The sequence below is a fragment of the Paroedura picta genome, chromosome 13 (genome assembly GCF_049243985.1).
Source record: "Paroedura picta isolate Pp20150507F chromosome 13, Ppicta_v3.0, whole genome shotgun sequence".
Taxonomy (NCBI): domain Eukaryota; kingdom Metazoa; phylum Chordata; class Lepidosauria; order Squamata; family Gekkonidae; genus Paroedura; species Paroedura picta.
In genome coordinates this window covers 20573712-20598675 of record NC_135381.1, presented here as the reverse complement: position 1 = coordinate 20598675, position 24964 = coordinate 20573712, and the positions used below count along the sequence as shown (strand labels likewise).

At 45.5% G+C, this 24964-nt stretch overlaps 1 protein-coding gene across 11 annotated transcripts in view; it reads left to right on the top strand.

The window, feature by feature from the left end:
- The window catches only part of KLHL13 (kelch like family member 13), a 68188-nt gene extending 43426 nt beyond the window's left edge, over positions 1–24762 (top strand). For all 11 annotated transcript variants that reach the window (XM_077307597.1, XM_077307595.1, XM_077307596.1 and 8 more), the window contains 6 exons: positions 3302–3443; positions 4840–4972; positions 5612–5808; positions 11074–11869; positions 20187–20300; positions 23232–24762. In XM_077307597.1, the coding sequence (XP_077163712.1) occupies positions 3302–3443; positions 4840–4972; positions 5612–5808; positions 11074–11869; positions 20187–20300; positions 23232–23719 (1870 nt within the window). In that variant the 3' untranslated portion in view covers positions 23720–24762. The remainder of the gene's footprint in view (positions 1–3301; positions 3444–4839; positions 4973–5611; positions 5809–11073; positions 11870–20186; positions 20301–23231) is intronic.
- Positions 24763–24964: the final 202 nt, after the last annotated feature.

Genomic DNA, 24964 nt, shown 5'->3' with positions numbered 1-24964 from the left:
TGGCGTCCCCAATTGCTTCAGCTACACTTAAGACGTGTGTTTCATCTTCACAATTAAGTCACTGCTGAACGCTTTAATCTTTCCCCCCGAAGGATGTGGTCCTGTGAAAGGGTACACATAATACTGTTTTACTGTAACCATTTCAAGTTTGGCACACATGAAAGGATGCTTTGTTTCCTGATCTTGTCTCTCTGCTCCAGTTATTGTATAACCGTGAGTTGTTTGTCCACCGCCTTGACCGAATGGGGATATGGGGAACAGCCTTGCACTGGATACACTCCTTTCTCCAGGACCGGGCACAGAGGGTTGCATTGGAGGATGAATTATCAAGCTTTTGCTCACTCCTGTATGGAGCTCTGCAGGGCACGATGCTCTCCCCTACTCTTTTTAACATCTTTATCCGTTCTCTGGCCCAACTGATCCGGAGTTATGGGCTGATTTGCCATCAGTACGCTGATGACACCCAGCTCTATCTCCTTATGGACATCCACCCGGATCTCCCTCCGGAACCATTTGCCAGATGCCTGGAAGCAGTGACTGGGTGGCTTGAGCAAGGTCGCCTGACACTCAGCCCCTCTAAGACAGAGGTCCTGTGACTGGGAAGGAAGGGTTTGGATCAGGCAGTGCGTTTGCCCCCCCCCCTTGCAGGGACGCAACTGTCTATCACGTCACAAGCCAGGAATTTGGGGTGACCTTAGATGCCTTGCTAACTATGGAGGCACAGGTCAAGAAGTTAGGCAGTCATGCATTTTTCATCTTCACCAGGCTCAGCTACTAGTGCCCTACCTTTTACCTGAACACCTAGCTATGGTGATCCATGCCACAGTCACCTCCAGAACTTATTTATGTAGCTGACTCTATGCAGGCCTGCCCCTGCTCCAGAAATTACAGCTAGTACAGAATGTGGCTGCTAGAGTCCCCACAGGAACATCTTGGAGGGCCCATATCTAGGCTGTGCTAAGGCAAGCGCAGTGGTTGCCAGTTGTAGCCCGGGTTAGGTTTTGGTGTTGAACTTTAAGGCCCTTCATAGTCTGGGACCCACATACCCGAGGGACTGTCCCTTTCAGGGCCTAATGCTCTGCAGGCACCAACTGGTTGATCGTTCCTGGCCCCAGGGATGCTTGCCTAGCCTCGACCGGGGCCAAATTCTTTTCAGTCCTGGTACCTACCTGGTGAAATGAGTTCCCAGAGGAGCTGCGGGCTCTCAGAGAGCTTACCACTTTCCATAGGGCCTGCAAAACAGAGCTTTTCTGCCAGGTTTATGGCTGGGGCCAGTGCTAGATCAGGTGGCATGGGTCCCCTTTGGCAATATCGCCTGAACATCTTGGCTCCTCCCCCCCATGCTGCCCTCCTAAGGGCCTTCCTGTTTTAAGGAGGCCTATGGTTTTCTTGCCATCTCTTGAGGTTTTATTATATTGTAGTAATTGGGGTTTTAACGGGGTTTTATTGGGTTTTACTGTATGGATTGTTTTGTGTGACAGTATGGGGTGACTTGATCGTGGTGAACTTTTGGGGCTGTTTTTAAACTTGAAAACATTTATTTATTTCAATTTATAGACTGCTCTCTCCACTCGAAAGGACTTATACGTTTTAAAGCAACATACCAATAGCTGTTCTGATTCTTTTTTCATTGCTAAAATAGACCTTTAATAACGGTTACATTTTCTGACAGAGTATTCAGTAAAGAAAGTAAATCCTTGGATTTTAGGATTCTGCAAATGCTTTATATAGTTAATCAAGGTGTGGCATTAGATATTTTTTTTCAGGTTATGTCTAACATGTTAATTCCAATTTACAGTGTCGTATGCTGAGACAACCAGCTCTTTAAATGTTCCCATATACTTGTGACTTGGTGGTCACATAAAAAAAAAAATATTTCTCTGCTTCATGTTCTGTGCAGTTCATACCCACATCTTAACCCCACGTCTACTGTTTGGTCTAATTTGTTCAAAAATTTCCTGTGGCCCCATTCAAACTCTTTGTGGTGTTGACTAATGACAGAAAAAATTCGCCAGTTTCAGAAATTGCTTTAAATGGACACAGTCTACTTATCTGGAGGAAAGAACATCTCCGTCCCAAATGAGTGTTCACATTAATTCTTTTAAATCAGGGGTAGTCAAACTGCGGCCCTCCAGATGTCCAGCTCATGGGAATTGCAGGGGCTCATGGGAATTGTAGTCCATGGACATCTGGAGGGCCGCAGTTTGACTACCCCTGCTTTAAATGGTGTGTTTAATCTGTGAATTGGAATTGCATAAAAGTTGTTGGTGATAAGAGTGCAAATTATTTTAAATAAAGGAAGGATAATCTAAATTGTAGTTTAACATTCACTTGGGTGAATTTGGGCCGAGGTGGGGAAGGGACAACTACGTTAATAAAGCAATTTTTGAAACTGATTTGAGGCCAATGTGTTTTACTTGGATGTTGCAATCTAGATTCTTGTCCCTGAGACTGACAGTTGTGTGTTTGACGTGTAAAGTATTATAGGTAGAAGAGATTGCTTCCACAAGAACACACCTGATCTTATCAAATCTCGGAGGCTAAGCAGGGTATTTCTTGCTTAGTATCTGGGTGGAGACCTCCAAGGAAAACCGGGGTCATGATGTGGAGTCAGGCATCTCTTGCCTTGCTGCCAGACAATCCCACAATCATAGGATCTCCTGGTTACACATGCCATTCAATAAACAAAGAAATGATAAAACACACTTGAACTGTGACACATAATGTCACATTAATTTGCCTGTTTTCCATTGGAAGAGCTGTCATTTATTGTGTGGCTTAAGACAAGGAATGCACCCCCTGTGAAATGCATTGTGGCTTTATATCCATCTGCAGTTAAATGCTTTGGTAGGTGAAATCTTAGTAGGAGAATGTATTTGCCAATAAAGAAATCATGGCAAAACTTTTCCTCAGTGGAGCTTAGTGCAGTTTGCATGGTTTTTCCCTCTCCCACTACACTGGCACAACAGTATTAGTTTGGAGTTGTTTGGTGTGTTTTGCCTAGTCACCCAAAATATGATTCTGTGCTCCAAAATGAGAGCTTTTAAGTTTGTTCTGATGGTGAACATTGGACTTGGTTTAACAGTGTTTACTAGCTTCAGTGGCTAGCATCTCTCAGCAGAATTTGAAATCAGCCACCCAAACTGTTTGAGTTAAACATTGCTTAGTTGGAAGCTGATTCAGTCTGTCTTCAAGTATCTTACTGGACCACAAAATAAACCTTTCTCCGTGACTGCCATTCCCGTGTAGGAGAAGGCAGACACAAGTTTAAGGCTGTCTTTTGTTGATTTTGTATGTTTAGATCCCTGGTTGAAGAGGAGGACCCTCACATGAAAGTATCTCTTGGGAGCAGCGATATGGGTGTGTCTGCCCATCTGCAGTCGTCCAAAGCAGGGACCACAAGATTTTTCACCAGCAATACTCATAGTTCAGTGGTACTTCAGGTAAGTGCACATAAAATTTTGGACATTTTTCTGAGATGTCTCCAGTGGCACTTTTACTCCTTTGCCTGATAGCGCCATTGGACACCAGCCTACCTTGACCTCATCTATAGAAGGTTAAAAGGTAAAGGTAAAGGTATCCCCTGTGCAAGCACCGGGTCATGTCTGACCCTTGGGGTGACGCCCTCCAGCGTTTTCTTGGCAGACTCAATACAGGGTGGTTTGCCAGTGCCTTCCCCAGTCATTACCGTTTACCCCCCAGCAAGCTGGGTACTCATTTTACCGACCTCGGAAGGATGGAAGGCTGAGTCAACCTTGAGCCGGGTGCTGGGATCGAACTCCCAACCTCATGGACAGAGCTTCAGACTGCATGTCTGCTGCCTTACCACTCTGCGCCACAAGAGGCTCCTCTATAGAAGGTTATGCATTTTCAATTCTGAAGTTTAGTTTAGTGATTTTGTTGTTGTTTGTTCTTTGCCAATTAGACATTCAGATCATATTGGAAACAATGCCAAGAAATCTGGCCTTTCCTTGTAATTGAAGGAGTGCACAGTGTGTGTTTGACATTATACAAGCAAGGAGACATTTGCCCAAGACTCTTCTGAATGCCTTCAAGGGAATTGGCCAAGCAAAGATTTCTTTTCAGTGTCAATATTTTGCTCTTCCTATCTTTTGCTCTCCCGGCTTTTGATGGGCAATTCAGCTTCATTATCAGCATTCTGTGCTGGAGTCCAGACCCATCCTGCGCTCAGGGTTATAACAACCATCTGCTGCTGCTGCTACTGTGCAGCATCTTGATCTGTGACTTGCATTTGCAATGGCTGTGGAGTAAGGCAAAGCTCCATATCCAGGCTAAGCTGTATTATCCTCTTGTTGTCCACTCACCTGTCCCACTCGGTCATTCTGTTTTATTTTCTCGAAATGTCACATTCTGTGCTGACACACCCGTGGAAATGGAATGTTACAGAGATAGGGATAAACCACCATGTCTCCCAGCCAGAATTTAAACAAAAAACCGTTTGAAGAAAGGTTTTTAGGGGACACATGTACTCTTCCTTCCCCTCTTCTCCTGTACCCAAAAACTGGTAGCAAACAAAAGAAACCCTTAAGTTGCATTAAGAAGCTGAAACTTGTAACCACTGTAGCAACGAAGGGAAGTTCTTATTACCTGGACTTACAAACCGTTGTCCTGTAATCAGTATTATTCCTACCTAAAACAAAACCCTGCTGATAACCTGCTCACCAGAGACAACACTGGGATTAGTGTGCACAGCACAAGCGAAGATCACTGTTTCTGTTTTGAACTGTCTGCGGCAGAAGCAAAGACCATGGCCCTTGCCTCCAGCCTGACAGATCACAGCGTTTAAGATTGCCATTTATCGAGTCTCTCCTCTTGTAGGGTTTCGACCAGCTTCGAATAGAAGGTCTGCTTTGTGATGTGACGCTTGTGCCGGGTGATGGAGATGAAGTATTTCCTGTTCATAGGGCAATGATGGCTTCGGCTAGCGATTACTTCAAAGCCATGTTCACAGGTACAGTTAATGATACTCAAGGGTTAAAAGGCCTGGTCTTAATGGCGATCCCCAACCTGTGGGCCGTGGAACACATGTGGTCCTTCGACTAACTGGAGGTGGGCCCCGAAGGTCGCCTTCTCCCCCCCCCCCCCCCGGCCCTTTACTTCATCCCCCCCCCCCGGCCCTTTACAACACACTTCGGGTGTCATTGTCTCCCATCACTCCCAGATGGGACTATCTCGTTGCAGAGAAACAAGCTCAGGGTTCCCATTGATTTGTCATTGTCATGAGTTAAAAATTTCCATGAAAATAAAATGTTCCTTATGTTCATTGTTGTGGCGTGTCTGTATCTTATTTTGAAGGGATGTTTAAGCATTACCATAGCGATCAGAGAGCGTTAGGGCAGTGGTTGAGAGTAGAGGAGTAAACTACCCCCCCCACCGGGCCTCAGTAAAAGGCGTTGAGTGGTCCCCGGTGATAAAAAGGTTGGGGACCACTGCATTAGAGTGTCTTCAAAGCATATCATCAAGCAATCTCCACCGTTTTCAAGTTCACACATGTATAAAGCAGCTTTGCCTCTAAGTCAAGTGTTTAAAAACAAAAACGGGAAGTGCTTTCAAGCCTTAACTGTATTTTCTCTAAATTTTTTCTTCTCAGGTGGAATGAAAGAACAAGACTTAATGTGCATTAAGCTCCATGGTGTGAACAAAATAGGTTTAAAGAAAATCATAGATTTTATTTATACTGCAAAACTTTCTCTCAACATGGACAACCTTCAGGACACTTTAGAAGCTGCCAGCTTTTTACAGATCTTGCCAGTTTTGGACTTCTGTAAAGTGTTTCTTATATCTGGGGTAAGACCCTTTTGAGTTACTGCTCAGTTCGCCTTTCTTTTGGGTTTTAAAGCAGAGTGAATTCTCCAGCCTGGAGGATGCTTCGCCATTTTCAAACTGGATCAGGTGTGGTGACTATAACAGCTGTAGTATAGAGGTTTTAATTTTAATTTTTCTGTAGCAGAGATGGGAGCAATCTCAGGACTAAGCTATGAGTGATCTTTCTCATCAAGTGCATGAAGATGGACTTCCATCCACATTTCTGCCTGCACAACAGCTTCTGCATATAAGTTTGTAACCTGGAATCTCACCCCCCCCCCCCCACATCTATATAAATGCTAAACAAAGCTGCATTACAAAGTTTAAATAAAAATAAAACTGGGGCATGTATTTCCATTAAATACCTTTAAGGAAACAATGATGGCTTCTTTACACAACTCATTACCAGGAGTGTACTTAGTATACTTAGCCTGTGTTAGATATCCACCTAAAAATGTAAATCATGTATATGACGTTGGTGTATCAAGTATATGTGTTAAACATTCACTATAACATGTTTGCATCGTGGTAAGCTTGACTTTTCCAAACAAGTAAAGTACATTAGACTTTGTTTGGCATGCATTTTGATGCAGACTTTGTGTTCAAGGTATATTGCAGGGTTTTGAAACTATGAGAAACTACTGAAGGTCCTGGCTGAGAGCTATTCGTCTTTTGCTGTCACAGAAGTCTCAAGGGTTTTTATGTAACAGCTGGGCTCTTTTGCATTCCAAGATTTAACATAGGTTTTGTTTGTACTCTGGTTTGAGCAAGAGCATCTCATGGTTATATAAGGGCCATTATCTCAGATTTACTTATGTGTTTTGGTCAGGGCTTAGAATTCTCATTGCCTTTTAACTGTATTGTGCTTAAAAGCCAGAAATGTCCATGCCATTTTGAGCATTCCTTGTGTGTGCTTTGCTCTCAACCCTGGGCTAGGGCTAAAGGAGACACTGACATGACGTTGACTTGCGTGCAACCATTAAAAATGGCATTGATGTGGATTTTAAGACCCGCATTAAAATCTGGTGTGTGTGTGGAGGTAATCTTGAGACAGCCTGAAGGCAGAATAAGAAAAAACAGATTGTGAAGCATGTTGCATGCTGAAAGTTCTGTGTGAATGTCTCCATTTTCTGTTTGAACGGTGTAATTCTGGAGCCTGTGTTTTAAGTCCCCCCAATTTCCTGTTAGAGGTCAGACAGTACTTCACAGAGTTAGTAGAACTACAACTCTGGAGCTGGTCTGGAATCTAAGATAAGGGAACCAATGTTGAAATTTCGGATGTCTGGGCACCGAAGTCCAGAGGACAGCCAAGAGGCAAGGAGAGATCCACAGACTTTATCCCTGGCTTTAGCAATGAGGATATAGGATTATCTGTGTGTCGGTTACGCTTGCAAACCCATTAACTGCTGGCATCTCCTAAATCCCCTCCTTTTCCATTTCTGTTCCTGCCTCTCCAATTTATTTCTCACAATTTTCTGGCTTCTGCTAGGTTATTTGAGTCTTCTGTCATCAGCTACTATCTCAGGCATTTTCTTCTAGCTACGATAGCTGTATCTGACACTCATCGCTGCTTTCCTCTGGTACTAAGCTATGCACCCAAAAGAAATTCCAGCCACTTCTCAAGAAAAAGCTATTAAAGTTCTCCAACTTGGGGTGTCTTTATTATTTTTTAAAAGAAGAGCCAATGCAAACTAAAGCAGTCTTCTTCCTATATATATGTAGCTCTTTGAACAATTCCCATAAGGGAGTTCGTCATTCCCTCCAATCCCTCCACGAAATGGAATTTGTGCCATTTTTCCCAGCATGTTACAGCTAATCAGCCATATTGAATGGCCTTTCCAGGCTCATGGCTTCCTCCTTGTGGCACTTCCTGGGAGACTGAAAACCTTGAATGCTGTTGCCGAATAGAAGCAGAGAAGAAAAGGTTTGGGGGTATGAATGGACAGAAATAAAGCTAGAGAGTCTGAAGGGAAAAGAGTTGGTGATGGATCAATAAGCCTTAGGGTTGGAGATTCATTGCTGATGAGTGTTCATGAGGAAAGACACACATGATAGGGGTACAGAGCTGAATAGGGGGGCAAGGGATTAATGAGGGGAAATGCAAGAGTGGATTAAGATGGACTTGCCTGTGGTAATAAAAAGAAGTTGAAATGGGAGCAGAGAAGGTTGTAGGGGGAAGAAACAAGTAACATGCTACAGAGAACTCATTTATGGAATGGAAAAAGAGATGGCAGTGCAGAGAGGTCTGTGGTGGTACATGTGAACAGAGTGTAGTTGGAGGCACAGGGGTGGGTTGATGGAGCATAGGACCCTTTTGAGGGTTGGGGTAGGGTTTTGACTAGTGATTTGGTCCTCTTAACTTAATACAAGTGGTCATCCATGGAGCTTGAGGTCTACATTCCTGCCATTTACATGCTTGGAGTCACAGCATAGACAACACTTGCAGTCAGGTCAAGCAACAGTCTGGAACCACCTGCTGTATAGGTAAAACCATCTGAGGAACTGGATCCTGGTCCAATTTTCATATTCAGGCTTTGGCCCATGTTAGAAAAATGACTGTTTGGCTGTGGGTTTTTCCTCCAAGGAAGATGTTGCTTTTTTCATGGATTTATCCTCAAAGACATCCCTGTGCAGTTGTCCTCTCTTATTCACTTGGTTATATTAAAGGTTGGCCACTGAGACCAAGAGGGTTGTCCAAAGCCTCCCTGTGCATCTTCATTAAATTCTGCAAATGAAACCCAGCAGTTTCTGACATAATAATCTTAAACTGTAATTTGTCCAATGTTCAAATGTCTCATTAGGAATTCTTGTTAAAGGTTCCTAATATAGAGCTTTCTCGTTACAGCGTTAAAACCTAATTTTCAGATTTTAAAGAAAGGTTCCTATCCTACAAAATAGAGCTAGATAATTTGATAGTAGTCACATAGGGCTTCCTGAGAGATTGTCCTGCTGCTTTCATCACAAGCCTGGTTGGAGCACCAGAGCATCAAGTCCCGAATAGTTAGCGGGAAGGAAAATCCTATAGAAACTTTATTTTAATAATTTTAATTACTATTTATATATTTATAATTTTTTGTGCCAGTGTCCAGCCAAACTTGACTCCATAACTGGATTGCAAGAATGGAAAACTGTGTGGCGCAAATGACATTACATTCAAACATTCATCAGGGCAAGGGGCTGTCAGCCAGGTCCAGATCCAGGTGCCATGGCAGGCTGCTTGTTTGCTCATTGCACCCCTCTGATGGAAATCAGATGGACGCTTAACTTTAAACTTGGAAATCAAGTTGGCTCGAATGGGAACCTCATAATAAGTATATGCTATTTAAGCATTTCATAAAGTCAGAAGCCATTTTTGTTAGCCTTTTGCACAGAAACCCTGTCAGCTGGGAATTAGGAACATTAACAGTATGATGCAGAAATTCAGTTTGAGGGGATTCACCCAGCCATTGCATGCATTCTTTAGAATCATTAAAGAATTTACATATTAACGTGTTTTTTTTTTTTTACTCTTGAGACATTTGTGAGAAAGGACCAAAAGGGACTGGGGTAGTACTAGATTTGTGAAGATTTTTAAAATCAGCTTATATTTCTATGTTGCCTTTCCTCCACCCAAGGCAGTTCCCAAAATTGAATATCCAGCAGATCACAGGATGATCCAATTAGAGAACTGTATAAAACCAGCAGTGTATACAAATCCATAAATTTAGCATCCATAAAATGCACTTTACCTTTTAAAAGTAGATTAAAAAACACTTGTAAAAGACCCTTTTATAAAAAATAGATGATTTTACAAAACTTTTACAAAAATTAGGAGGGAGGATGTTGTTGGGATCCCCCGCAAGATCCTGTTCCAGCACTTGGAAGCCACCACTATAAAAGCCCTAGACTGGGCCACTGCAGTCTTTGCATTTGAAAGGACGGGGACAGGAAGGAGGAGTTGGCACAGGACATTATGAGGGCCCCAGGCTGCATAAAGCTTTAAAATTAAAACCAGTATGTTAACTTGAACCTAGAAGCAAATAGAAAACCAGTCCAGGTGTTCTAGACACTGCAATCAGCATAGTAAACCAGTTTTAATCTTATTCAGATGAGCCCCAAATTACATGCCAGTTGTATCTTCTGTCTGGTTTTTAAGGGAAGACCCACATAAAATGAACTGCAGTACTCTAGCCTCAAAGTTACAGTGGAATAGCATTTGGCTGGTACTGCTGGGCTTAATGGGCCTCTTTGGTGATCCAGTAGCCCACTTTCTGTTATTTAAGTAGCTCTCAAGTCCCTCAGACTATCGGGGATGTTTAAAACACAACTCTCTGCAATTTTGTGACACTGTCTGGTTCCTCATGATGTTGACCAGGGGTAGTCAAACTGCGGCCCTCCAGATGTCCATGGACTACGTCCCAGGAGCCCCTGCTAGCCAAAGCTGGCAGGGGCTTGTGGGAATTGAAGTCCATGGACATCTGGAGGGCCACAGTTTGACTACCCCTGATGTAGACTATATGCTGGGCACAATTCTCTTGCACAGTCACCTGTTGCAGTGCTAGCCATCTGTATAAGTATGTGAGTTTTCTAGTGGTGGATTGCTTTAGAGCAGCAGTTCTCAACCGCTCCAATGCCGCAACCCCAACTGCGGTGGCGGTGGGGTCATAGTTGGCATGTCCATGCGTGCATGTGCACAACGGTCAGGCAGTGTGGAGGCAGCCATTGCAATGGCTTTGCTGCCGCCGGCTATCTGCTGGCGCCTGCCGCTGCCTGCCACCACTGCCCCGCCGCCCCCGTGGTGGCAGCCAACCAGGGGACCCCGAAGAAGGAGGCAGGCGACCCCAAATGGGGTTGTGACCCGCAGGCTGTGAGGCTGCTTTAGAGGCTGGTGTCTCATTCTTCATTGGCTAGTCTGTTGCCTTGAATGTGTCTAACAACAGCAACCCTTATTGGCATAAAAAAAGACAAATCAGAGTACAGTCAATTGGTTCTTAAATTCACGCAGCTTAATCGCCATTTGTAAGAATTTAGTCACTATCAATTGTATCTGGATCCTGATTGGAAAGAAGGAACTTGTACCTTGCATTTATTCCAAAGAAGGAGGCAGGCGACCCCAAATGGGGTTGTGACCCCCAGGCTGAGAGGCTGCTTTAGAGGCTGGTGTCTCATTCTTCATTGGCTAGTCTTCTGCTGCCTTGAATGTGTCTAAAAGAACACGAAGCTAGAAATTCAAAGGGTTTTGATTCCTCTTTTCTTCTCCTCAAACAGGTTTCCTTAGAAAACTGTGTTGAAGTGGGGCGGATTGCCAATACGTACAACCTCACTGAAGTGGATAAATATGTGAACAATTACATCCTCAAGAACTTTCCTGCATTGTTAAGCACTGGTGAGTTTGTGAAGCTCCCCTTCGAGCGCCTTGCCTTTGTCCTTTCGAGCAATAGCCTTAAGCACTGCACTGAGCTGGAACTCTTCAAGGCCGCCTGTCGCTGGTTGCGGTCCGAGGAGCCGCGGATGGAATATGCGGCAAAGCTCATGAAGAACATCCGGTTCCCTCTGATGACCCCCCAGGATCTTATCAACTATGTTCAGACAGTGGATTTCATGAGGACTGACAACACGTGTGTGAACTTGCTCCTGGAAGCCAGCAACTACCAAATGATGCCCTACATGCAGCCCGTAATGCAGTCGGAAAGGACAGCCATTCGCTCTGATAGTACCCACCTGGTCACGCTGGGTGGAGTGCTGCGGCAGCAGCTGGTGGTCAGTAAGGAGCTACGGATGTACGATGAGAAAGCGCATGAGTGGAGGTCTCTGGCACCCATGGATGCGCCTCGGTACCAGCATGGCATTGCTGTGATTGGGAACTTCCTTTACGTTGTTGGCGGTCAGAGCAATTACGACACAAAAGGCAAGACGGCAGTTGACACTGTGTTTAGGTTTGACCCTCGCTATAATAAGTGGATGCAAGTGGCTTCTTTAAATGAAAAGCGGACCTTCTTCCACCTAAGTGCCCTCAAAGGACATCTGTATGCAGTTGGTGGCCGGAATGCAGCTGGCGAGTTAGGTGAGTGCCTGGGGCTGAAAACTCCTTGCCTTGAAACAAGTAGAAGTAGAAGAAGAATTGGTTTTTAGATCATGCTTTTCTCTACTGCGGGTCTGTGGCTCAGCGGTAGAGCATCTGCCTGGCATGCAGAAGGTCCCAGGCTCAATCTCAGCATCTCTTTCATGTGAAAGACCTCTGCCCGAGATCCTGGAGAGCTGCTGCCAGCCTGAGTAGACAATACTGACCTTGATGGGCCAATGATCTTACTCAGTATATAGCAGCTTCATGTGTGTACCCAAAGGAGTCTCATAGCTGCTTACAATCTCCTTCCCTTCCTCTCCTCACCCTAGTCATCTTGTGAGGTAAGTGGGGCTAAGAGAATTCTGACAGAACTGTGAGCAGCCCAAGGTCACCCAGCAGGCTTCCTGTGGAGGAGTGGGCAATGAAACCCAGTTCTCCAGATTAAAGTCCACCGTTCTTAACCACTGGACCATTCTGGCTCAGGTTAGTGTGGTTGTACATGCTGCCATACGTAACCTAGTTTTCTTTGACACATTTTGTCGAAGAAGACATGGACAGTGGAGATGTGAAGGGCCTCATCCCAGAGGAAACCAAACTAACTGTGTTTTTGCTGGAGTAAAATGCAAAGTGAGAGGCTATGAGACTCTGCCTGCTAATTGTGAGCTTTCTGTGGAGTTCCTTCATGCTCATGTTGTGGGCTCTCTGATTCCTGGTTCTATTTGCTTTTATCTCAGCCTCTTCATTCAAAACACCCAGACATTGACAATGTCCGTAGAACAGCATATGAGCATCCAGTACTGCAGGATGGTGACCTCATGCAATTTATTTTAGTTTGTTAAGTTTCAGCATCTTCCTGTTCTTGTGTTAAATCTTGGATGTTTTCTGGGCTGTTTCACAAGTTGCATTGATTTTCATAAGCAGCGAGATCCATTTGTATGAAAATCAGTATCTGGCTGTCTACGGTTTTGATCTTGAGTCTGAAGTATTCACTTTTCCTTTTCATTAATTGCACTGCAAGCCATTTTTCACTTTTATTGCAACCTTCATAAATATTTGCAGCAAAAGGATGAAGAATTAATGTAGTTTGCTCTTACTCCTATAACGGAAAGGGTTGGGAGAAAGGAGATCTTCATTTCATTTGGTGGTAGGAGATGAGTGGACTTGGATGCCTTTTCCCACTGCAAAGAGACGAGAGGCACATAGTGAGCCCTGCCTGTGGCTCTGTCCTCACTTTGCTATGGGCAGTTACAAAAACCTGCCTGAAATTTGCTTTCCTTGACTCCCATTAATGAATCCTAATGTGCTGTTGATCAGTGTAGAGGGTGTTCTATTACAGAACAGCTTCACATGAGACCTTTAAGCTGCACAACATTTACACAGTCCTCTTAAGGTATTTAATTGTGTGCTGGCATAACTCAAATGCGGGTCCAGGCGTGAATTTTGAGACAGAGAGTCCCTTCTGGTACCTCTTCTTGAGTCTAGTGATGGGCTCCATCTCGCTGCCTTGGCTAGCTCAGCAGAAGCTGGAGGCAAATGCAAACCAGGTGACATTAATGAAACTTATTTCTCTTATGCTGAAAGTAGCTGAAAAGCCCATTTTGAAAATGGGCATAGAAAGGGGTGGAGGGAAGGGCCCCCCTTCCCGCCAGCGTGACTGCGCCAGGCTCCCTTTTGGCCAGCAAGCCTTCTTACCAAGGAGAGAGGGAAGGCAAATCTTTCCCCTCCATGCTGCTGGTGGAGCCGCACCAGCAACAGGAAGGGGGAAAGCTCGCTTTCCTTTGGGCCGCTGCAGGCAAGAGGGCTTAGCGTGGCCCAAAGGGAAGGGAAATTCTCCTCTCCCTGCTGCCAGCTCGGCCGCACTTGCAACGGGAAGGGCGAAATCTCACCTCCATTTGAGCAGGCAAGCTTAGCAGCCCAAAGGGAAGGGAAATTCTCCCCTCCCTGCTGCCAGCCCGGCCACACCTGCAAAAGGAAGGGGGAAATTGCGTCTCCCTTTGAACAGGCAAGCCCTCTAACTGTGGTGAGAGGGCTTAGCGGCCCAAAGGGAAGAGAAATTCTCCCCTCCCTGCTACCAGCACGGCGAGGACTGCAGTGGGAAGGGGGAAATCTCGCTTCCCTTTGGACAGGCAAGCCCTCTGGCTGTTTTGCAGCTGCAGGGAGGTTCCTCCCCCCCCCCCCCCGCTCCCTGAAAATGGGAGCGTCCTTGCAGACCACCACAGAGCTTTGCGGCCCGCAGGGAGGCTGCAGACTCCCTCCCCCCCCGGCTCCCTTCCTGCAGGTGCGTACCGCAAAGCCCTGTCGCTGCCTCTCTCCTCGTGGGCAACAATGGAGGCCGCAGCCACAAGGCTTCTATCAGGCAAGGAGGGAGGGTGGGAGCTGGAGGGGAAGGGCCAATCAGAGTGGACCTGGACGGACAGGGCCCCGGACAGTCTCCTCCCAGGAGGCTGTGTCCCAAATGTATAAGGGAGCAAAATAGTGTTAAGGATGCCCGGCCCTGAATAGTGGGGAGCAGCAGGGAGCAAATGCAGAGCTCTTCTCTGAGAAGCTCCAGGCTTGCTGAGATCTGGCTGCACTTGTCTGTTGCAGAAGCTTTGAGCTCTTGTTCTCATGCTTACAAGGCCAGTAGTAGCTCATTTCCATGGCGGAGAATAATTCCTCTTCTCCTGTGTCTGCACAGCTGATGACCATATTTATGCAACCAGCTTGGTGTAGTGGTTAGGAGTGCAGACCTCTAATCTGGTGTGCCAGGTTTGATTTACCACTCCCCCACACCCAGCCAGGGTGACCTTGGGCTCTTCACAGCACTGATAAAGCTGTTATGACTGAGCAGTGATATCAGAGCTCTCTCAGCCTCACCTCCTCCACAGCGTGTCTGTTTTGAGGATTGTAAGCCACTTTGAGATTCCTTCTGGTAGAGAAAAGTGGCATATAAATACCAACTCCTCTTCAGTTTTGTCCTGGAGTGGTGGGTGGGTTGTGTTAATTGGGAGCAGGTGCCTTTGAGCCTCCACAAAGACTTTCTTCTGCCTAGCACGCTAGGGGGGGTAAATGATAATGACTGGGGAAGGCACTGGCAAATCACCTCGTATTGAGTCTGCCATGAAAACGCTAGACCCCAAGGGTCAGACATGACCCAGTGCTTGCACAGGGGATACCCTTACCTTTACCTGGCATGCTGGGCAGTGTATCAGCATTTGCTCCTCCACCCTGCAGAGTATAGGAGCTTGGAAACGAGAATCTTCTGGCTCCTTAAAGACTGACTAATTTGTTGTGGAGTAAATGTTTATACACATGAGAGCATGATGCAGCAGGGTGATCTGTGCACTGGAATACACTTGGTAGGGAGAGAAATGCTGTATAACAAGGTGAGCTTAAAAGAGAAAAGAACCACTTTCAGATGACACAAGACAGAGCACCTGCTCTCTTCACAAGGTCAGACCCATTGTATGCGATAATTAGTGGTCATGATGAATTAATGGTGTGTTGAATTGACAGCCTGTTCAGACCATGAGAAAGTGTAAGTAATTTGTCAGTTTTGCTTTAGCTTCCCCATTGTTTTGTCCTCTTTGCTTAAAAAGGGAGAACCTATGGGAAGCTGGTAGTGTTGATCGACTAGTTTCTCTGGGCCGCCATATTTTACAATTGATTCATTGTCTTACTGAAATGATAAGCCTGATTGACTTGTGTCAACTTGTGTTGTTGGTAGATGATGGGGAACAGAATGCTGTTGATTGTGCAGGTATGCTATCTGTTGCCATCTGGGTAACGTGGAGACAGTGTGCATCAGACTTGGCCCTTCGTCTGGTTCTCTTTGCTCGCAAAATGCTTTTTATTTCAAGTTGAAGGACCAGCCTTCTTCCAAAGCCTGCATGAAAGATTTGCTCTCTCTAGGATGGGCTGTAAATCTTAAATATGCTAGAGGTTTCTGCAGAGGCCCATAAGTATTTGGCTATGCTTCCTGCTGCACTGGTAACCTAGAACAGGGGTAGTCAACTTGTGGTCCTCCAGATGTTCATGGACTACAATTCCCATGAGTAATTTGCATTCCCATGAGTAATTTACTCATTCATGGGAATTGTAGTTCATGAACATCTGGAGGACCACAGGTTGACCACCCCTGTCCTAGAGTGACTGACACAGATCAGGAAGGTGTGATTCAAATCTTCATTCAGCCATAAAGCTCCCTGGTTGATCCCAATCTACCCTCTCTCAGTCTAACCCTGTCTCATTGGGGTAACTGTGGGAAGAATCTAGAAGAAGGGCTGCTATAAAATGTAATGGTTAGCAAGTGAGAATATGTCACTATCCGTTTGGACTCATCTGTTGGCTCTTTCACTTCTCTGGGGAAAGTATGTAGCTCTAGATATGCTTTACTGAAAATCCTTCAAGGGTTCAGTCCTGTTCTGTGATGGTAAAGTTTTTTTTTTAATTTGCACAGAGTGACCGTAGGCAGTGGATTGCATTGGATGTCCAGATGCTTTTTAGCTGGCGTCCAGGGAAAGGGGCATGGGCTCCGTGGCTTTGCAGAAGCATTCCTTGGTTGCATATAATATGAATAAAGCTCAGGTGAATGCAGCTGCTTCAAGGCCTACTGAATCCTCCCTGGGCTTTCAGACATAAATAACCTTGGCTGAGACAAGCTGTATGCAGCCAGCAGTTATGTGCTTGACCAGGATATGTCCAAAACAGGCTGGGCAGGGCAGCAGACTCTGGGTTAAATAATTCTGTTTAGCAGCCAAGGAGAACCTGCCATGTCCTAAAGCTCTGCCTGAGGCAGGGAGCAACATGGGAGGCAGCTGCAGCCAAGACACTTCCTTGTTGCTTGAGGGGAGGAGACAGCCCTGGAAGGGTGGTCTATTTAAGGAGGTTCTGTATCAGATCATGGAGGACGGAGTATTCCCCCTCTGGCAGCACCCGCAGTTGAGGAGAGAGAGAATCCAGTGAAACCTCTTGTGTACAGAAGGCCCAAGCCGTGCTAATAATGCAAGTATAAAATGAACTGCTTGCATCTCCTTCCCAAAAACATTCATTTGCACCTGTGACGAAGGCAGAACAGCGGGAGGGTTGGTGTATTAAAACCGGGGAGACGCACTTAGCTTCTCAGTACTGCATGGAATTGAACTCTGTTGAAGGTGGAAGCCAGGAAGGAGGCGATGGCTCAGAACAGTTGAAATGCAACCAAATTTATCTTTTAGCTCTCTCTTTATTTTAAAGAAGAAGAAGAAGAGTTGGTTCTTATATGCCGCTTTTCCCTACCCGAAGGAGGCTCAAAGCGGCTTACAGTCGCCTTCCCATTCCTCTCCCCACAACAGACACCCTGTGAGGTGGGTGAGGCTGAGAGAGCCCTGATATCACTGCTCGGTCAGAACAGTTTTATCAGAGCCGTGGCAAGCCCAAGGTCACCCAGCTGGCTGCATGTGGGGGAGCGCAGAATCGAACCCGGCATGCCAGATTAGAAGTCCGCACTCCTAACCACTACACCAAACTGGCTCTACACCAAAAGAGGAGGGAATTGTAAACAGTTAAAGGTATAAACATCTGTCTTACAATTCCTTGTAGCTAGAGAGCTTCCATTGCTCCAGATACTTTAAAAAAAAGAAGATTTTTCTGGTGAAATAAAGACTACTGAAACGAGGTTTTGAAAACTTCCTTGGGGTATTCAGTGAGCACTGGGGGACTTCCCCTTGTCCTCCCTTCTCCTGTCAAGTGACTGGGTTATGACTAAACGTTGGGTCACTTTGCTGGAGTTTGGTCCCAGAGGCTCCCTCATTGTCTGCTTTGACTGCTGGGACTGTTTAATGCTGGGAGGACAGACCTTGTGGCCTTGTCTGGGCTGACTCACGCTTGCTTGGAGGGTCGTCACTTGACAATTTGCTGCAAGCTGCCCAGTGCCCGAACTCTCCCTGCCTTCAGCAGAGGTGATGGGGGAAGTACAAAGGCTCTGCTTGTGTGTGATGCTTGACTGAGGGTGGCCGCTGCCCAAGCACAAGTTATTGTGTAGTCGGAGGCCGTGAGTGTGATCACTTGCTCTCTTCTGTTCCTGAGAAAGAGTAGGCAGCGTTCTCCTTTGCCCAGGCTTTGAGAGCAGACGCTCGGTTGAAACTCTTTTGACAGCGGGATTTGAACCGTAGGACTCTTTTCAGCCACTCAATACAGACTAGGCCAAACCCACATGTGAGATGCATGCCATACTTCCTGTATCTCTGTCAGCATCGTTCTGGCAGGCATGACTGGGGATCATGCTTTGTGAGCTGTCACAGTGCAATTGAAATGATGGCAGCCGAGGTGATCAAAGCAGGCAGAGAAATGTCCTTGGCGGACAGGGTAGCCATTAGCTTTGTGCGGTTGATGGTAAAATAATTCTGTGATTTAGACAGGTGCTTCTTTTTTGTGTAGTTTGAAGTAAACGCCGCTCATTAAGGTTTCAAGAGAACTGCAGGGTGCAGCGCCTGTACGAACTGTAAGCTGGGAAATTTAATGTTTGCCCATTCTGTTTTTTTACAATAAGAAAAACATAGAACGGTCTCGGATAATTCAAACCAAGAAGAAAAGACTTATCCTTGTAGCACGAAACAATTAAACAATAATAAAGGATGTTTTTAAACAATGTCCTTTCTTGAGTTTACTTTTAGTTTATTTCATTCCAAGGACATCAAAGTAGTAATACCCAAAAAGACAAGGTCCCCTTTTTCCAAAAGACAAGGTCTAGTATAGGGCCTCCATACTATTATGAGCCGTTGGTCAATTTATATTACTACTTTTGAGGTTGTGGAAGAAACACTGTTTCAGATTTATTGCATTTAAAAGAAGAGAGGAGGAAAAGATAATAGAAAACGGATTTTATCTGGAAAACCGTTCTGGCTGACGTCCTTGGAATGAAATAAACTTTAAAGTAAACTCAAGAAAGGACATTGTTTAAAAACATTCTTTATTATTGTTTAATTGTTTAATGCTACAAGTATAGGTCTTTTCTTCTTGGTTTGAGCATTCTGTTTTTTTAAGCAAACAAGACCTCCTTTCTCTGAGAATGTCAGTACATCAGAGAAGAGATCTAATCTAGTATGCCAGTTTTCAAGTGCAGGGGCTCACTCCTTCATTCCACAGAGCAGTCTCTAAAACAGTACTGCAGACTCTTTCATGGTTTCATCTATGAAGTCTTGCTTTCAAAGAACATTGTACTATGCAGCTAAAAGTCCTAGCCCAGCTAAGGATCTCTGTAGAGGAAGATTAACTTGCTTGCTTTTGTAACTTTTAATTTTTGTGTTCTAGTGCAGTAGTCCCCAACCCCTGGTCCCGGGACCGGGACCGGTTCGTATATCAGTTGGTACCGGGCCACGGCTCCTCCTTGTGCTTCTCCCTGGCTGCTACCTCGGGGGCTGCTCTGCCACCGGCTCACCTTTGGTGTTCTCCAGCAGCCGCCATGGCTGGGGCTCCCCCTCGGCGTTGCACTGCGCAGCTGCTGCTGGCAGCGCCCCCCAGCGGGCGGCGGGAAGTCAGGGGCGCCGGCAGGAAAGCAAGTGGATCAGGGGCTCAGGCAGTGGCAACGTTCCTCGGGAAAAGACTAGCCCCCCCTCCCCCGGGCCTCAGTAAAATTGTCAAGCGTTGACCGATCCCCAGTGATAAAAAGGTGGGGGACCACTGTTCTAGTGAGTAGATGCAGATACGTGGAAGCTGGGAAAGGCTGGCTTGCCTTGGGGGCTGCTAATTCAGTTTCCATGTATGTGCACCCATGCGCTTTCATTAGTTGGGAGCCAATGGTAAGGGGAAGGTTTTGGCAATGCTCACTTTCATGCAGTTGGGGTAAAAAAAAAGAAAGAATGAGTCTAATGTGTATGCCAGGTAGCAATAAAGAAAAAATGCTTTGAAGTCTCTGAGATAAGGCGCTTCTTTACTGAGGGGAACCATGGCTGCTTGTGAAGGCATCTGCAAGAGACCCTAAAAAGTGTTTATTTAAAAATAATTTAAATGGCTTCCTTAAATCATGTGTGTCGGAATGATTGCATGAGTGATTCCCCAATACCTGCCTTCCAGCCATCAGGACAACATCAGGGGTGCTCCTGAGCCAGAGGCATGGGTCAGAGAGACACAGAAGATGGGAAACAAAGGAAGATAATCCAGCCCTTGTATAACTAGCTGTCTAGCTCTGGACAAAAATATAATTGCAGTGCTCTACACAAAGCATCACAAAGCTTTTGTCTCTTCTTGTAGTCAGTGGCTTATCTAACTTGAATAATCTGATGTGTTCTGGGTGGGTAGACCATAACAAGGAGAATTTGTTTTTCACAAAGAGCCTTCTTTCTTCTCTCTCCCTAAACAGCCACTGTGGAGTGCTACAATCCAAGGATGAACGAATGGAGCTACGTGGCCAAAATGAATGAGCCCCACTATGGCCATGCGGGAACTGTCTATGGGGGCCTGATGTATATTTCGGGTAAGCATTCTTACTTCTGACGAAGTCTCTGACCTCTTCCCCCATTTGGGTGAAACATGCTGCAGTGGGCTCTAACGTCTGTAGCCGAAAGTTATCATCCGTGTCACCTTCTTTCTGTGGCGTGCCTCTTGGCGTTTTGCGAGCTGCAGCTCTCATTTCACACAAAATCATTCAAATGGGACATGCTGTTAGATCCCCAGCACTCAATTTAGTTACAATTATCCCAGCTAGTAGGAGATTGCCTTTGGAAACAACTGTCTTAAGAAGTAATTGATGTGTTTCTTTAAAATCTTCGGAGGTGTGTTTCTTAGGAAATCACAGATCCAGCCACCATGCTGCTTCTAATCCTACGTGTGCGTCTGTTGTAAAAAAAAAATAGACTCATTTTTGACTGGGATAAGTCGTACTTCAGGGAGGCTTAGAAAACCCAGCGAATGCTATGATAAACGCGGTGTCTTTGGGACAGAATTTGAGACGTTTGAAGTCTAACCAGAGAGTATAAATTGTGGAGTCTTTCAAAGGCATCCTCAAAAAGGGAAAGATATCCGACTTCAGGCTCAGTTCCATTTTTTGTCTGATCCACGTCAACAAGCTGTGCCTTAATACTTCTTTCATTCGGGAGCAACAGATACACTGAGAGAATAAGCTGTCGAGTCCCCGAACAATTGCTCTCTCTCCAGGGAGGGCTGGATGCCAAGGCACCAAATGGTCCTCCCCACTCTTCTGTACTCTGACAGTGCCTATCTCAGAGCAGAATGTGTAGGGCACGGTGCCCAAGTGCGCGCTTGTTCTAAACACTTCAGCTTGCATCAGAGTTTCCATGAGAGGAGAGATGCCTCTTTCACATAGTAACTTGTGTGTGGGCACGTGCTGCCTCTAATATCTAAAAGCAGGGAGTGGCTACAGTTCAATGGTGAAACACTCCCCCCTCCCCCACATACAGAAGATCCTAGTTTTAGTGCTTTGAACTGGAGGTGCCAAGGGATCTTGGATAGAATGAAGGCTGTTTCTTGGAATCTTGAAGAATACGGCCAGCACTTGACTATACGGTGCTGGGCGAAATGGCCAAAGGGTCTGACTTACTACAAGGAGTAGCCATGTTGGTCTGAAGTAGCACCTTTGTTGATTTTATTGACTTACTACTACAAGGAAGCCTAATTATCTTGATTCTCCCCCAAAGTTAGCTGGAGCCAGAGATAAGTGCAAGGGCACACCTGTGGGTTCACCTGTTCTTAGTTCATCACTGTCTTTCATAGAGGCAAACTGGGAGAGGAGGCAAGCCAACATCATAAAGCAAAATGAGGGGTTAGCTTTTGCAAGGGGTATGATCATATAGCTAAGGAATAGATGGATGGTGGCAGTCATGATTTGAAGAAGAGTTGGTTCTTGTATGCCGCCTTTCTCTACCCGAAGGAGTCTCAGAGCGGCTTACAGTCGCCTTCCCTTTCCTCTCCCCGCAACAGACAACGTGCGAGGCTGAGAGCCCTGATATCACTGCTCGGTCAGAACAGCCTTATCAGTACCATGGTGAACCCAAGGCCACCCAGCTGGCTGCATGTGGGGGAGTGGGGAATCAAACACAGCTCGCCAGATTAGAAGTCCACACTCCTAACCACTACACCAAGCTGGCACTCTCTTAAATTTAAATTTAAGAGGGGTTCAAGGCAGTGTAATTTAAAAGGTCAAGCAGTACATAGGTTAGGGGAGCAGACACTTTCTCTGTTTTATATCTCTCATGCTCTAATGCTGGAGATGAGCCAAACTGTTAGAAAAATGTATAGAAAGATGTGAGGGAGGAATGACAGGGAGATGTAGAGAATTTAGATCCTGCTCCTCAATGTGTTTTTTTTATACTCTGCATTTTTCCTTACTGGAGACCCAAAGGAGTTAATCAAATCATTCCCCCCCCCCCTTTGCACTTAACCCTTACAAGAACAACTCTGTGAGACAGATTAGGCTGAGAGAATGTGACAGGTCCAAACACATCTGTTGAGCTTCCGTGACAGAGCTGTAGTTCAAACTCATTTCTCATAGTTCCAACAAGGACACTATAATTCCTATGCTATGCCACCCTGTGACAAATAACATTTGAAATTAGCTGTACCTGTTTTATACATGAACAGGGAAGACTTGTCAAAAACAAAAAAGAAGTCCCCAAACATCGCTTCCAGAGTCTTCTTTGACTCCTAGAAGTGGTGCCATCATCATGGCTTCTGTCCAGGGAACCCTTGGAATTGCAGGGGCTAGAAGTGAGCTGAATGTATTAAGGACAATGTACCTCTGCAAAAATTGATTCCCAGGATGCCTCAAGAGGGAATAATGTTAGTTGTTGTAAGTCTGTATAGCACAAGGTATGTCTTGCAGTCACATGATGTGGGCATCCAGGCACTGAAGAAGATGGAGTGTGGCTCTGAAAATTGGAGCTGGAGGTTAGAAAGGGCTGTGGCCCAGTAGAAGATCCTCTGCTTTTCATGCAAAAGGTCCCATGTTTAACTCCCAGCATCTCTTGTTCGAAGGATGCAGCAGTAGGTGATATGAAAGTCCTTGCCTTGAGACAAAAGCTACCCACTGGCTTTAGACCAGTTGAGCAGTAGCAGGTTAGAATAGGATCTTTCTTCAGTTCCAGTAAACACGTATTTGTGTTTTGGAGAAAGAGTCAGAAGATGCCTTGCGCCATCCCTAGTGTAGAAAGTAGGCTTGCGTATGCAGTCCTGCATAAAGATGATCCTCTCCAATTGGCTGTGTGTCCTTCCATCTGATACTCGTTGCTGGTGAGAAGTCCAAGTCTGATTTGTATGTTCAAGAGTGGATGCGTGCCAAAAGTGTTGCTGCTAAAATGAAAAATTGTTGTGCAGCATCCTTCTTGTTCTTGCTACAACAAACCCACCATAATGTTAGACTTTATGTAAGGTATATTTCTTTCCTCTCCAGGAGGCATCACCCATGATACTTTCCAGAAGGAACTCATGTGCTTCGACCCCGACACGGACAAATGGACTCAGAAGGCTCCAATGACCACAGTCAGGGGCCTTCACTGCATGTGTACTGTTGGCGACAAGCTGTATGTCATCGGTGGAAACCATTTTAGAGGAACCAGCGATTATGACGATGTTCTAAGCTGTGAATATTATTCGCCGACCCTAGACCAGTGGACACCCATTGCTGCTATGCTCCGTGGTCAGAGTGATGTTGGGGTGGCTGTGTTTGAAAATAAAATCTATGTGGTTGGAGGATATTCATGGAACAACCGCTGTATGGTGGAAATAGTTCAAAAGTATGACCCGGAAAAGGATGAGTGGCACAAAGTGTTTGACCTCCCAGAATCCCTCGGGGGCATCCGGGCCTGCACGCTGACAGTGTTCCCTCCCGAGGACAATACAGGATCACCTTCTAGAGAATCTCCTCTTTCGGCACCTTGAGAAATATCTCTGGACTCACAATGTCGTCGTTCCAATACTGTTGCACTGCATCATGGGGTTCTCCTTTTGTCTTTTTTCTTAGTAGTATCTCTAAGGCTTACCCAAAAGCAGACAGCACAGTGACAGGGGGGGGATTGTAGGCGGAACTGTGTTTTTTGTTACCTGTGCTTTGTGGTCTAGAATGTCTCTGGAGCGGACAAGAGAACATTCTAGACAAAGTATTTTTGGGAGCCAAGTGAGTAACAAATGAGGAAAGCAAGGGGGGGGGTTTGGTAAAAGAAATACTTGCATTAGGTACATTGATGTTACATATTGGATGTGAGAGAGGTCTAGAAAGTGGTGCTGGAGGGTCTAGAGTCCCGTGTTTACTAAGTCGTGGCGATTCAGGCCCTCTTTGCTTTCCCGCCCCTTTGAAAAGGAAGGCAACATCAACCAGTGCACATTTTCAGCATCTGTCTTGCCTCCGCTGCCTCCCCCTTTCACAGAACATTTTTGACCTATCTGTGCGCCCCTTTGACTCTATGGGTGCAGTTCAGATGCTGTGGAGTTCCTAAGCTCAACCAGCAGGAGAAACCCAGCAGATCAGAAAACATGGACAGGCATACAACAGGCAGACCCTGACATTATAAACCAGGGTGTGCGTTTGTGGATTTTTTTAACGTGTTCCTTTTTTTCTGGGCCATAAAATAAAATATAAACACTTTGAAGACTTTTAATCGAGGTCTGAGGTATTCATACATGGGATTTCAGTTCAGCCATGTGAATTGGTGGTCAGTTTTAGGTAGACAAGGGCTAGAAATGCTTAATTTTACACCACTAAATTTTTGGCAAATCCTTTCCTTCATGTGAGATTTCTCTTTATTCTCTCCCCACCCCACCCCACCCCACCCCTGGTTGGCAAGACAATATGCCCGTTACACCTCTGTATAAAATCTCAGTTGATGTGGTTATTTAGCACAAAATGCAGCTTGGGCCAAGAGCTGCTTTTGCTCAGAGAATTCAGACTACCCTGTTTCTTTTGTTCAATAAAACCTTTAACTGCAGCTAGTTTGGTTTTTTTTTAAAGAAGATCTCATTAATGCACTCTTCCTCCTCTAGCCTCCCTGTTGCCAGGAAACCTCTGTATATGTCTTTTGTGTGTGGGCAGCAAAACCTGCTGGGCAGCCAGTCTGCAGAGAGTTTCTAAAATGGAGAGTTTGACCCACTTTCTGGAAATAAAGCCCAGGCCAAGTACCCGTTGTGAAT